Source organism: Lonchura striata, chromosome 2 (genome assembly GCF_046129695.1).
Source record: "Lonchura striata isolate bLonStr1 chromosome 2, bLonStr1.mat, whole genome shotgun sequence".
NCBI classification, from domain to species: domain Eukaryota; kingdom Metazoa; phylum Chordata; class Aves; order Passeriformes; family Estrildidae; genus Lonchura; species Lonchura striata.
The window spans coordinates 32,897,947-32,912,253 of record NC_134604.1 but is presented as its reverse complement, the minus strand read 5'-3'; the positions used below and the strand labels follow the sequence as shown (position 1 = coordinate 32,912,253).

At 43.7% G+C, this 14,307-nt stretch overlaps 1 protein-coding gene across 14 annotated transcripts in view; it reads left to right on the top strand.

The window, feature by feature from the left end:
• Nucleotides 1–14,307, top strand: part of TENM4 (teneurin transmembrane protein 4) — a 1,541,819-nt gene that overhangs the window by 1,507,818 nt on the left and 19,694 nt on the right. For all 14 annotated transcript variants that reach the window (XM_031505163.2, XM_077781310.1, XM_077781309.1 and 11 more), the window contains 4 exons: nucleotides 996–1,168; nucleotides 4,743–4,978; nucleotides 11,140–11,436; nucleotides 12,630–14,244. In XM_031505163.2, the coding sequence (XP_031361023.2) occupies nucleotides 996–1,168; nucleotides 4,743–4,978; nucleotides 11,140–11,436; nucleotides 12,630–14,244 (2,321 nt within the window). The remainder of the gene's footprint in view (nucleotides 1–995; nucleotides 1,169–4,742; nucleotides 4,979–11,139; nucleotides 11,437–12,629; nucleotides 14,245–14,307) is intronic.

The window sequence follows — 14,307 nt, the reverse complement described above, 5'->3', positions numbered from 1 at the left end:
AAATACCCCCTCCATGAAGGTTCCTCTCATCAGAAGGTCCAACAGCCCTCCAGAGATTAGCCAGTAGAGCTCCCTATTGCTCTCCATTTCAACTACAATAACCTCACTGCAAAGGTCCTTTGCCAGCCTTTTGGGTCTGTGAACTTTTTGTAATGCCACAGATGGGAGGCATAACGATGTGTTTGTTCTCTTAACTCAGAAGGGCTCTAGACTGTCTGTGTCTGTTTCTCTTTTTACCCTAGGTTGTTAGCTGCTGTGGAGCTTGCATGTATAAAACTTACTTTACCTGGGCCCTGGTACATAGGTGTCCACATCACAGAAACCTTCCCAGATGGTGCTTATGTTGATTCCTCATTGGAAAGGCCAAGGACACAGTAGGGGTGAAAACTGGTCTGCTTTTTTACACTTTTAAATCAGTCCTTCCATATGGTCCTAGGAACAGTAAGAGGTAGACACGGGGGTTCAGCTGTGCTCAGGACTCTACACCATGTTCACAAAGGACAACTCTCCACCTGATGTGGCCAATCTGGTCCTTAATATTTAGTGTTTTAAAATTAGATAGAGAAAAAAATTAAAATAAATTGCTGAGCTGAGGACACAACCAGACAAATCAGTTGGTGGGCTTCAGAAATTCCTAGTTCTGCTAGACAGGACGCACAGGCCACTGCTTTTCTGTAAGTCACAGCATAGTAGATGGGAAGTAAGATTATTTTTGTAAACAAGAAGCATAGTGCAGGTGAGGAGTGTTGGAAAAATATTGTTAAAATACAAGCTAGCATGTATTTATTAATTTTCTAATCTTTGCTTCAATTTCTTCAGCTAAAAGCTATGATTTTCTTCTCATGAGGACAAAAAAAATTAAGACTGTCTGAAAGAGTGACAGTGCATTTTTCTCTCTGAAAAATCTGGATGATGACTTGAAGAATTTGTCTCTGCTTTATAGAACAATTCATCCTCTGTTGATGCTGTTGACTTCATTACATTCTCTCTATCAGATACGACAGCTTTGGCCGCCTGACCAACGTGACCTTCCCTACTGGCCAAGTGAGCAGCTTCCGCAGCGACACCGACAGCTCCGTACATGTCCAGGTGGAGACCTCCAGCAAGGATGACGTTACAATAACAACCAATTTGTCAGCATCTGGGGCCTTCTACACCCTGCTCCAAGGTGAGTTGGGCCAGCATCCCTTTCCTGACCAAACTGCACACAGTGAATCAGGAAACAGGCATTGTCTTGATAATCCCAGCACCAAAAATCAGCGTTCTCAGAGCACCAGAGCTCCCCACGTGCTGGTACAGACACACACTCACACCTACTTAGCCTCACTCCCTAGCACAGTGGATGCTCTGCAGCTGTTTTTCTGCTCTGTTCCCAGCCAGTGCCATTGCCATGCAGGCTCATGCAGCACAGTCCTCCATCATCATTACCATTATTGTTGTAACTAAAGGGGTTGCATAAATCAAGCCACACTTCCAGCCAACCTCTTTGCTTCAGTCTCATAATGGCTTCTGACTTAACACTTGCTCTCCTTCTGGAACAGGCTTCCAGCTGGTTGCTGGAGATCTGATTCTTTGTTGATTGGTGTTTCAAATATTCACGAAAAATGACCGTCCCTGTGCCCAGACCTTTTGGGTCTGTGTTTGAGCTAAGAGGTGGTGTGGAGAGGCATAAAGGAGAAATGGACAGGAGGGACTGGTGGGACCAGTTTGTGGCTGTGGGAAATGAGCATAGTTGTGCCTGTGGTAAGAAGGTGGGAAGCAGAGGACGTGTTAAGTAGAGGAAAAGGGAATGAAGTGGGAAATAAAAGAGGAATAAATATCACAGGAGTACTGTGCTGGCATGCTGGTAGTGGCAGGACCAGTACTACACAAACAGTGCCAGCCTGGATCTCTGGGTTCTGAAAACTGAAGCCTCCTTAGGATCAGGATGAGCTATCACACTTGTTCCCTGTGTCTTGGGGAAAGGGGCGGAACTTTCAGATTCTGCTTTCTTTACTCCACAAATCTCATTCACTCTATCTATGACTGATTACAGTGGGGTGTGATTTTTTTTTTTTCTCCTTGTGAGGAACAAACTGCACCAAGTGGGATAAACATGTTCCAGAATGATATTTATTCCCATATCTCTGGGATACAATTTCCTTCCCCCTTCCTGTAACAACATCAATCTTTCCTAAAAGAAGGTGCCTGCTACGCCTGAAACACTGCTTTTACTCCTCTGGAGAGGGCAGCTGAGAGGGTTCCAACCCCTTCGAGCTGCCCCTGTATTCCTGTAGGAACACACCATGGCTTTCTTATTCTTTACTTGAGGGTGAGGTAGGTTGCATCTGTTTGACAGGCTATCTCACTCACTCACATTAAGATGTGTGACAACAGCACAGACATGAGGTTGGCTTTACCTCATGAGCCTAATTAAGCAATAGAGCCCACTGTTGGGGGCCCTTTAGTGACAAAATTGACTGTGGTGTGATTTATACACTCTGCACTGAAGGCACAGTTACATAATGATGCTGCAGTCAATTCTGTCATTGTCCTGCCCTCCAGCACAGGGACATTCTGGCCATTAGGACGTGCAGAATTACAAACGGCTTAACTATTTTCAGAAGTATAGAATTATGACACTGTTTGCATCTGAAGAAAATCACTTAAAACAAAGATCTGGATAATGTTGCAGAGGAGGTGTCTTGCTGAACCAAATTATTGGTGAACCTTTCAGGAAACCTGGATCACACTGTGACCAGGTGAGATCTGAGAAGGCATTTTCAGAAGATTGCAAATTCATGTAGGATGGATTTAGGAGCTTCTACAACAGACATATCAACATTCCAGTGGGATTTTGTCTTCTGGACTAGTGACAAAGTGAGCATTTGTTCAATGCCAAAGTAGGGCAGTAGTGCCCTAGAGCCAAAGCAACCTAAAATACAGCATTCAGCAGCCCATGGATATCATGTAGCCCTTGAGAAATACCTTCCAGAGCCAGGGAAGAGTCTTCTCTTGGGAAAATGTTGAAAGTAGAGGATTTACCCACACTGTATCACAGCACTGGTGACAGTACCCCTTCTGTGGTGCTTATGTAACATGAAGGGGACAGCATGTGTCTGATTAATTTCATGTAAACCTTCAAGCCTTCCTCTGCTTCCTGGTGAAGGAAAAAAGAGGGAGGAATATATTCACTGTTCAGGGATATTTCACTGATTTGATTTCAAGCACATCTCCTAATACTTTAGCATCAAACCACGCATCTAGAAAGGTGTGGCAGCCAATTGGCTGGCCCTTCTCTCCATTTGCAGACTCAAGCATGGAGGTGATTTGATATGGCTAGAGTCTGTGTCAAAGACCATCAACTTACATACTCAATGGCAGAGCTAAAATACTTGGATCTGCATTGTGGTTCACTGCTGTATGTTTTTGGCAAAATACTGTGCCCAAGACCATCAACTTACATACTCAATGGCAGAGCTAAAATACTTGGATCTGCATTGTGGATCACTGCTGTATGTTTTTGGCAAAATCCTGTGCCCCAGGAGTTTCGTTATCACTGCTGTATAAAGTTGAGCAGTGGTACTGCTGAGGTGTCTGTGGCAGAACTCCAGCTGGCTACCACAGGAGCAGGATGAGACCCACATAGAAAAGGACCAGGTGGTGTCACATTTCCTTCCCTAACTATACCAAACTGTGATCTTTGCTGATCTATTTCTTGGGGACAAGAAATGGCAATTTCACTGTGATCTTGTTTCCTGCTGGGCTATGGCAGAGTAACTAGTGAACAAAACCCAGCTTGCCTTAAAAAGGAAAAACATTTAATGGGAATTTTTAGTGGGTGTTTTTATTCACAATTAAGAGTTTATGGCAGCGTGGGAGACAGAAATGGTAATGGTTTTTAGCTTTTGAGGAGCTTCAGATAAGGCACTGTTTGTATAATATGTTTTAAAGCCATTCTGCACTGAGAAGTCTCGTGCTTTCTTACCTTTCATGAGATACTCTCTGTGGAGATAAATGCCAGCTGGAGATTCAAAGGATGGGCTTTCAGCCTGCCTGATTCCTGAAGGATGTAGAAGAGAGATTGCTCTTCTGTTCAACTCCTGAATTCCCAAATACTGGCCTCAAAATCTGATCTTTCATGAGCTAGTGGAGGCCAGATGTATAGAGACATGTGGGAGCTTAATGTCTCTGCTTTCTCTCCAAACAAGAGGACTTCAGTTGCCTCCTGAAAGCTTTCTCAAGGGAAAGGATTTGGCTGTTGTTTGGGGAACTGGTTAGCATTAACTTGCTGAGCAATTTCCTGTCACTTGTGACAAAGTGAATGAGCTGAGGAAAGTAGGTGGTCCCACTTTCTCATATACTGTTGTGAAATTAAGATCTTTAGGATATAAAAGCATGGAAAGTTTTCAGTCAGACAGATTTAAAATAAATATGTCACCACACAGTGTTTTAGCCTAGAGGAAGAAGTCTGAACCTGCATCCTTTGGTAAGGATTACACAGTTTTTTTCACTTTTTTAACCTGCACAAGACTTTCTGCAAGAATATGAGGGGCCAAACCTCATCCAAATGAAAAAGCAATTGTCCATGTTTACTTTACCTGATGAAACTGATGTTTTGCTCCCATTGAGTGGGACAGGTGAGTAACAGAGTGCATTTGGTTACAACCAGCTCAAATGCTCATGCAGCATAGGTGAGGGAGCAAATGAAGAGCTGGAGCTGTATCATCAAAGATGAGCAAAGAACTCTTTTCTGCCTTCAGACCAAGTCCGAAACAGCTACTACATCGGTGCTGATGGCTCCCTCAGACTGATGCTCGCCAACGGCATGGAGGTGGCCCTGCAGACCGAGCCACATCTGCTGGCTGGCACCGTCAACCCCACGGTGGGGAAGAGGAATGTCACCCTGCCCATCGACAACGGCCTCAACCTCGTGGAGTGGAGGCAGAGGAAGGAGCAAGCCAGAGGGCAGGTCACTGTCTTTGGACGTCGGCTGAGGGTAAGTGCGAACCACGAGCGCTTTTTGCCTCCACTTCCCATCTCATCAGTCGCCAGTCTCATGGCAGAAAGGGATGGATATGATTTGTATTGTCTGCAAGAGGGATGGGGCTGCAGGACAGAAAATTGTCTGTTCACCCTTGGTGACATAACCTTTATGACTGTAGTATATCATTATATTATTATGTCTCCTTATGTGCTGATGTTCCCTTAGCCATCAAAGGTGGTGCTGCTGATCTCCCTACCAGTCCTCTGCATCTCTGGGAATGTGTGACCTCCCATCAGACACCACAGGTTTAACCATCATCTCAGGCTGTTTAAGCATGCCAGGGACAGTTGTAACTATAAAATACCACACAGTGCAGATGTTTTCTACCCGTGCTCCTGGCAGTCATAGAGCAAAGCACTGAGAGCCTTCTAAGCATGTCAGGACAGGCTGAGAGAGCTGGGGTTGTTTAGTCTGAAGAAAAGAAGGCTCCAGGGAGACCTCAGAGCACCTTCTATTACCTAAAGAGGCTCCAAGAGAATGGGAGAGGAGCTTAGGACAAGGGCATAGGGTTATAGGGCAAGGGCGAATGAATTCAAACTGGAAAAAAGATGGTTTGGATTAGATATTAGGAAGAAATCCTTTACTGAGAGGGTGGTGAGACACTGGCGCAAGCCACCCAAGGATGATGTGGCTGTTCCAGCCCTGGAAGTGTTCAAGGCCAGGTTGGATGGGGCTCTGAGGAGCCTCATCTAGTGGAAGATGTCTATGCCCATGGCAAGGAGGCTAGAATTAGATCTTTAAGGCCCCCTCCTACCCAAGCCATTCAATGATTCTGTGAATACTGTTCATTAGGAAACCTCAGAAAAAACTCTGGATTCCTGAAATTGCTAGTCTTTGAACCTGTTCAAGAACTGGGTTCACACAGCATTGCACCGCAGTTGCTATTGTTCCCTGGAGTGTTACAAGCAGCTCCAGCCTGACAGTACTCTCCCTCCAGGAGTGCCCAGACCTTTCTGTGCTTGAGACTGATGTGTTTTGAAAACATTGTTCCACACAATGCACCTCATACTTGTCAGGGCTGTTTAAAGATCTTGCCCAATAAGCTGTAATTCATCTGCTAACTGCTGGCAAAGCTGGGAACTTGTAATAGCAAGTCCTGTGCACTCACCCTGTACCTTGATAGTCTCAGAGTCACAGGCTGATGAACGGTTCCTGGGAAGCTGCTCAGCACCTGGCAAATTCAGACCCTCTGAGACAAATGCTTAGTGCTGTGTAATGCCACCACAGCAAAGGACTGCAGCTATTTATTCACACTTAAGCTTGGCAGTAAATATCAATGCTCTGGTTTCAGGATATGTGTTTCCCAGTCCTTGCTCTTCACCTCTCCCTGTTCTCTGCTGCATGACCCCTGCCACTTTGGTGTGATTTTTCCTGTCTCTCCTCGCTCACACTTGTCAAGTATTTATCTTCAATTACTCCACCCCAGCCTCTGTTCTTTTCCCCATGCATTGATAGCATCATATTTTGTTACCAGAAGAAAAAATGCAAACAGTAATGAAAGCTGAAGCTGTTCTTTTAGTTTGAACTGCTGTGTATCTGCATATAGTACACCACACTTTTTTGTTGGGTTTGTCTTGGGGGGTTTATTTTATTTTATGTTATTTTATTTTATTTCAGTTAATTTCATTTCATTTTAATAACTGATGAAATTTTCAGAAAGGTCTTTTTCTGAAAAGAGAGAGCCTTCTGAAATCTGAAGCTGGGTCATAGCTATATGGTGTTCAAAACAGTTTCTACTCATTTAGACACAGCTCAGCTGCCCATATCAGTTTTTATCTCCCAAATTTTTGCAGTAGATTCAAACACAGATTGTGTGTGTATTTTATTTTGTACTACAGTTGGGAAAACACTTGCAAAATGAATTTTCAGGCTAGTTGCTGGTATCCTTATAAATCTGCTAGCATTTATTCACATTTTGAGCCTATCAGGATCCTTCTAGTGAATCAGAAGTGCATCGTACATGGTCAAAGGACTCAGTTATGGCTGTGTTCAGGGGTTCAAAGTTGTTGAGGGTGTACTAGATGTTTTAAGTTCTGTGTCTGTGCATGCATGGCAGCATCTGCACCCCTTATACAAAAACCTGCAAGGTGCTAATTACCTCTCTGGGGATTGCACAACACTTAACATACTCTCTGTGTGATATTCCCCTCTTCCCTCAAACCAATAATTGCTGCTTTCCCTAGCAGGAGAGAAACTTAGGAAAGTTAAATTCAACATGTTTTTGTTCATTTTGGGAAATGTTACCATTTTCTGCTATATATGAGTAAGTTACTACTTTCCCTCTCTCCTCACCCCACTGCTTACATGAGACAGTAGCAAAGACATAGTGCTTCATGGGGAAAGAACATCCCAAAGAGGTTCCAGCATCCTTTCATGAAGCCTTTGAAGTGAGGACAACAGGACACTGTAAAAGAGTGATCCTTTCTGCTGTCATCACAAGGATCCACTTTTTATGAGTTGTACCTCTTCCTGCCACAGTGTGCTTGGGGACTGGCAGCCTATTGCCATGAGCTCAGCCAGCACCCAGCACGATGAGGCCACTTCCACAGCTGCCTCCCTGACCCTCCCTAGGAAATAGCACAATACATGGTTCCTTATTGCATGGATAGGGCACACAGCAGGGACTTCTGCACGGATTAAGGGAAAGGGGACAACCCTGATACCTTTTCCCTGTCCCACCAGTGCTGACCTGGTTCTGTACTTGGCCAGGCAATTATTACAATTAACTACAATGAATTACAGAACTGCGCAGCCCCTTTCACTTTTGTTGTCCCACACACCCCATGAAAAGTTGCGATTCTCTATCCACCCACCCAGCAGTGAGATACCTCTGCAGATTGGCTGCCTATGAATTCCACCCATCCCTGGCCAACAGCAGCAACAGACTTCACTTGCAGAGAGAGCATTAAGTAAATCCTGCTTCAAGGAAGAAGTCTCCCCTCCTTTTTTTTTTTTTTTTTTTTAAGAAAAAACTTGATTTTTTTCAATAAAGAAAGATGTAAAGTAATCTCTGACAATAGAGCAAATAGGACAGCAAAAAAGAGACAGAGCTGCTGGCTCAGTTCTTTTATTTATTTAACCATGGTAATTCCTATCATAAGTCACTTTGTTTTTTCCCAAGACCTTGGCAGCAGGTTAATGGTGGCATCAAGACGTAGTATCCCAGAAATCCCCAGAGCCAGCATGACCAAAGGGGCATATGTTGCTAACCATTCCTGGTATGCTGACTAATAAAGATGGTCCAGGATGATCTCCACAATTTATGCAAGACATTGAGGTCTGGCTATGGCCACTCCAACAGTTTTAGCAATTTGCTGGGGAAGTTCCTTTCTAGGCAGCTGTTCATCACATGGATGTTGTTGGCTGCTGAAGTCTTCATTGCAGGAGTATTTTGTGCCCCCTTTTGCTGAAGGTTGCCAGGCTGTTTTCATGAGAATCCTCTTCCTTTTTGTACTCTTGTGTTCCCAGGGAGATCAATTCATGTTGTTTAATTATCCTTTAAGCTAAAGGAGTGCCAAAGAAAGCATTGGAGAAATCAGAGATGGTGGTATGTTTATGCTCTTTTTTCTGCAGAGGAAGCGAAGGGATTGAATAAAGTACTGTGGAACGTGAGTTAGGGGTTAAATTTAGTCTCTCACACATTTTAAAGGGATGTCAAATCCACTGTGAATTGTGGATTTAAATTTACCCTGTCTTGATTCTATGCTGATCACAAGTCTTGTCAAACACTCTTTTTGCAGGAGGTTTTCAGACTCCACTCTAGAATAAGGTCTGGGATGGAGGATGGCACCTTATTTAGCTGCTCACCATAAAACACGGTTATTGGACTGCAGCCTGCAGCCCTGTCAGTTCTTCTGCAGAAAATTCACTTCTATACAAGGCATGCCCTTGAACAAGTATGAAAAAGATTTAGACCCTCTTCAGAGGCTACTGGCAGGGTAGGGTTCACTTTGCTCATCACCTTGAGGGGTTACTGTTTGCACTGCAGCACTTCTCAGATAAAAGAGACAGTACATCAAGAGAGCAGAAGAAAACAAATCATTAAAAAATAAAATACAGGAAAAGGGAGATTGGTTCCAACTAGTCACACAGACATTGCTTGCCAGAGCATAGGGAGGGTGGAACAATTTATGGCACCAGACACAGGATACAGACATTTGGACTGAGCTTAAAGAGCTATCCAGGGACCTGCTGCTTGGTCCTTCCAGCCCAGTGAATGGCACTGCTGCTAACATACTTCTCAGGAAGACCTCATTCAGCCTAGATTACTGTTCCAGCCGCAGAAGAGCTCTTCCCAGCTTTCTTGGCAAAGATCTGGAGCAGAAGAAGCTGCAGCTGCCAGGATGGAGACTCTCTGTGAATATATGGGAGGCAGAGATGATATTACTTCCTGCTTTGCTTTTCTTTTTTTGAAAGGAATTGCCTCTCATGTTTCTCTCTCTATAGCAGCAAGCACGTAGGAGATACCAAATTCCTCTTAGTTACACATGTGCATCTGCACTTAAGAGTTTTGATACCTTTTTAATTACTTTCCAGCTTCCCTGTTATAGGCTAATTTCTTCTCTCCCATTGCACATTTACACTCTATATCACACATATTTAATTAGAGCATTGTCTGCCTTTCTACAAAGTTTCTTCCCTGAAGTCATATGCACCTTTTATCCTTGTTATTCATAAATTGAAAATTGTTGTTGCACTTGCCTCTTACATCATCCTCACACTGACATCATAGCAACAATTCCTTCTCTCCCCAGCTCCTGTGTTACTTTCTTTTGAATTCTGGCTTTCTGGTGTCCCTGTTTTCTAGGCTTCGGTATAGATGTCTGCCCATGCAAGACAAAGGCACTGCAGTGATTCAGCCTTTCCCTCTCCTGTTCTTCCAGGGCTGAGGAACCTCTTTGTTGATTCAACCCTATGCTTTCTCTTGCAAGTCCAACCAAGCAAAGTCCTACAAGTCAAAATAAAATAAGGACCACCAAACCATGTCCTCAAGTGCCACATCTGCATGTTTTTGAACACTTCAGGAGTGTCAGTGTTACCCAGAGCAGGACAGGGCAATGTTTTTAACTTGATCTGAAAACTTCATAGCAAGCGGCAAACTCTGGCTTACTGACTGTAGCTGAAGGGCTGCAAAGGAAACTTAAAACCAAATCAGCTTTTGGGAGTTTGAGATTCATCCAAGAAGACTCTACACCCTTCCAGAAGAAAGATGTTCACTAGCTGAAAGAGGTTTGGAAGAGGTGGGACAGAGAAAGAGCTGTCTTCACTGACAAGCTCATACTTGTAATACTGATTTTCCTCCTTGCTTTCAAGCCAGTACTTGGCTGCTGTGGTGATGTGGCTTTGTAAGTCTCCTTGCACACGTGACTAAACATGAGTTGTATTATCAGCCCCTTTTTGTATTGCTGTGCAATGCAGTCCCTGAGTAGAAATGTATTCCTGCTCTTGCCTTTGAAGTAGATACCTTTGCTTACTTCCAGTGCCTCTGCATTTCCAAAGATCAGAGTATAATTATGCCACTCTGAATGACCCCAGGACAATGAAGTTAAAGGTCCAGCTCTCCAGGAAAGTTTCTGCTCTCTCTAACATCTACAGATGTGGCTTTAACATGTGGTTAAAGCCTTCACTTTTCATCTCAGGGGAAGTGCTTAACCTCCAATGCCTGCATTATATTCATAAACTCAGAGGAAAACACTGATTTCTGCTGTAGTGGCAAAACATCCATCTCTTTCCTACAAGTGTTTTTTGATATGCATGAAAGCAAAAGACTCAATATTCTAGGTTTGATAAGTAGAACATCTTGGAAATATTCCTTGCAATAAGTTGTCATTCTGTGCTCTATAGGTCACATCTGCTGTAGCAGTCCTAAATCTAGATTTGGGATATGAGCAATATTCCTTCACTGTGGTGTTTCAAAAGTACCATACTTCTGCCTCTCTCCTCACTGAAGTCAGTAAGAGCAATATTAGGACAACTCTTTGCTTTAAAAATTGTGTCTTACCCAGCAGCAATGAACAGCTGGATACTCTCCAGTGTACTGTAAAAAAGTATTTGGTAAAACAAGGCTAAACCTACACTATTTCCAGCTTCCTAATTCTCCCTTTTTCCTGTAGGTTCACAACAGAAACCTGCTATCCCTTGACTTTGATCGTGTGACAAGGACTGAGAAAATCTATGATGATCACCGCAAGTTCACGCTCCGCATCCTCTACGACCAGGCAGGGAGGCCCAGCCTCTGGTCACCCAGCAGCAGACTGAATGGAGTCAATGTCACCTATTCCCCAGGAGGACACATTGCAGGGATTCAGAGAGGCACGATGTCAGAAAGGATGGAGTATGATCAATCTGGCAGAATTACATCCAGAATCTTTGCTGATGGTAAATCGTGGAGCTACACCTACTTGGAGAAGGTAAGAATGGTCTTACAGCTCAGAGATGGTGCATTTGAGGCACATGGGTTTTCCCCTTTGACATCAGTACAGCTGCACTCCTTTACCTCAGCTAATTATTGGTCCTATTCTGTCCCACTAAAGTGCACAAAGTGGCTTTCTTGCCAGACCACCACAGAGCAGTTTAAAATTGTCTGAGATGTTTTTTTCCCAGTCATGATGAAATCATGTGAACTGTGAAGGTTTGACATGCGATTTTTAAAGCACAATCTTGCTTTATTGAGTTGACTGCAATATAAAATATGCTCAGATAAAGTCAGCAGAGTGAACAGTAGGAATTTTCAGTAGGATTTTCCATGTGAAAACAACCTACGGAGTCTGACATCCTGCCTTCTTCAAGTGGCCCATTTCTACTTACAAAAATACATGTAATTAATAAGTGAGGCATTAATTCAGCCACACTTGCAGCACACTTTGCAGGGCTTCCCGGGGCCTTCACTCTGTAGGTTAGCATGGAACTTATTTTTCTAAGTATTACCATTAAGCATTACACTGCCAAGTTACCCATTGATCCATATATTATATACCTGGGTCTGGAATTTTTTATTCCTGGTTTTTGAATAGCACCCATCGCTAAAACACTTTAAGGAAACCGTAATTGTGCCATATCTTTTAAAAAGGAAAAAATCTTGATTTATTCCTTGTATTATATAATCTATGTGGATTGTTTGTTATATGAAAAAAAAAAAAATCCCAGAACAAATAAGTATGCAGGCAGAAGTTTGGAGAAGAGAATAATAGAAGATGGGTTGAATGAATGAATTAATTCATTCATCGTTGGAAGGTGTTGGGGGATACTTTTTCAAGCATTGTTTAAGTAGCTCTACCAATTTTATTTAGTTAGCTTTCAAAGGCTATTGGCACAGGGAATTTGGTAAGATGGCTATAGTAGTGATTTGTAGTGGTTTGAAAAACTGAGCATTGTGAACTTGGACCTTCCCCCTTGTATTAACTGCTTCTTCCACTGACCCACTGTTAGAGGATACTTGATGCGCCATGCACAGCTTCTTACCTTTCACTGTTGAATTCTGTCGGTGCAGAGGTTTGTCCCACTCACCCTGTTCTTTGGATTGAAGAATCTTACAGGCTTTGTGAGAGTATAATTTTGCTGGAAAAACAAGGATATAATCTATACTTTTCTTCTTCCCATCCAGTCCATGGTGCTGCTCCTTCACAGCCAGAGACAGTACATCTTTGAGTTTGACAAGAATGACCGGTTATCCTCGGTGACCATGCCCAACGTTGCCCGTCAGACTTTGGAAACCATTCGTTCCATTGGTTACTACAGGAACATCTACCGGCCACCAGAAGGCAATGCCTCAGTAATTCAGGACTTCACAGAGGATGAGCAGCTCCTCCACACTTTGTACTTGGGCACGGGGAGACGTGTCATCTACAAGTATGGGAAGCTGTCCAAGTTAGCCGAGATGCTCTACGACACCACAAAGATCAGTTTCACGTACGACGAAACTGCAGGCATGCTGAAGACCATAAATTTGCAGAATGAAGGGTTCACCTGCACAATCAGGTACAGACAGATAGGGCCCCTCATTGACCGGCAGATTTTCCGCTTCACTGAGGAGGGCATGGTGAATGCACGCTTTGACTACAACTATGACAACAGCTTCCGGGTGACCAGCATGCAGGCAGTCATCAACGAGACACCTTTGCCTATTGATCTCTACAGGTACGATGATGTGTCAGGCAAAACTGAGCAATTTGGTAAATTTGGGGTCATTTACTACGATATCAACCAGATTATTACCACTGCTGTCATGACCCACACTAAACATTTTGATGCCTATGGCAGGATGAAGGAGGTCCAGTATGAGATATTCCGGTCTCTCATGTACTGGATGACTGTGCAGTATGACAACATGGGGAGAGTGGTTAAGAAAGAGCTGAAGGTTGGCCCTTATGCAAACACAACTCGTTACTCATATGAATATGATGCTGATGGCCAGTTGCAGACTGTGTCTATCAATGACAAACCTCTCTGGCGTTACAGCTATGACCTAAATGGAAACCTCCATCTGTTGAGTCCAGGGAACAGTGCCCGCCTTACACCACTCAGGTATGACCTCAGGGATAGGATTACTAGACTGGGGGATGTGCAGTACAAAATGGATGAAGATGGCTTCCTGAAGCAGAGGGGCAATGATATTTTTGAGTACAATTCAGCTGGCCTGCTCATCAAAGCCTACAATAAAGTGAGTGGGTGGAGTGTGAAGTACCGCTATGATGGCCTAGGAAGGAGAGTCTCCAGCAAAACCAGCCATGGCCATCACTTGCAATTCTTCTATGCTGATCTGACCAACCCAACCAAGGTCACCCACTTGTACAACCACTCGAGCTCTGAGATCACCTCCCTGTACTATGACCTCCAAGGCCACCTCTTTGCAATGGAGCTCAGCAGCGGTGATGAATTCTACATAGCCTGTGATAACATTGGCACTCCTTTGGCTGTCTTCAGTGGGACTGGCTTAATGATCAAGCAGATACTGTACACAGCATATGGGGAGATCTACATGGACACTAATCCCAACTTCCAGATCATCATTGGCTACCATGGAGGACTGTATGACCCTCTCACGAAGCTTATCCACATGGGGCGCAGAGACTACGATGTGCTAGCGGGTCGCTGGACAAGTCCAGACCATGATATGTGGAAGCATCTGAGTAGCAATAACATAATGCCTTTCAACCTGTATATGTTCAAAAACAACAACCCCATTAGCAATTCTCAGGATATCAAATGTTACATGACAGGTAAGACATTTAAATTAATAAACATCTTCACAAGCTTGCCATCAGCAAATAGGTTTCATGGTC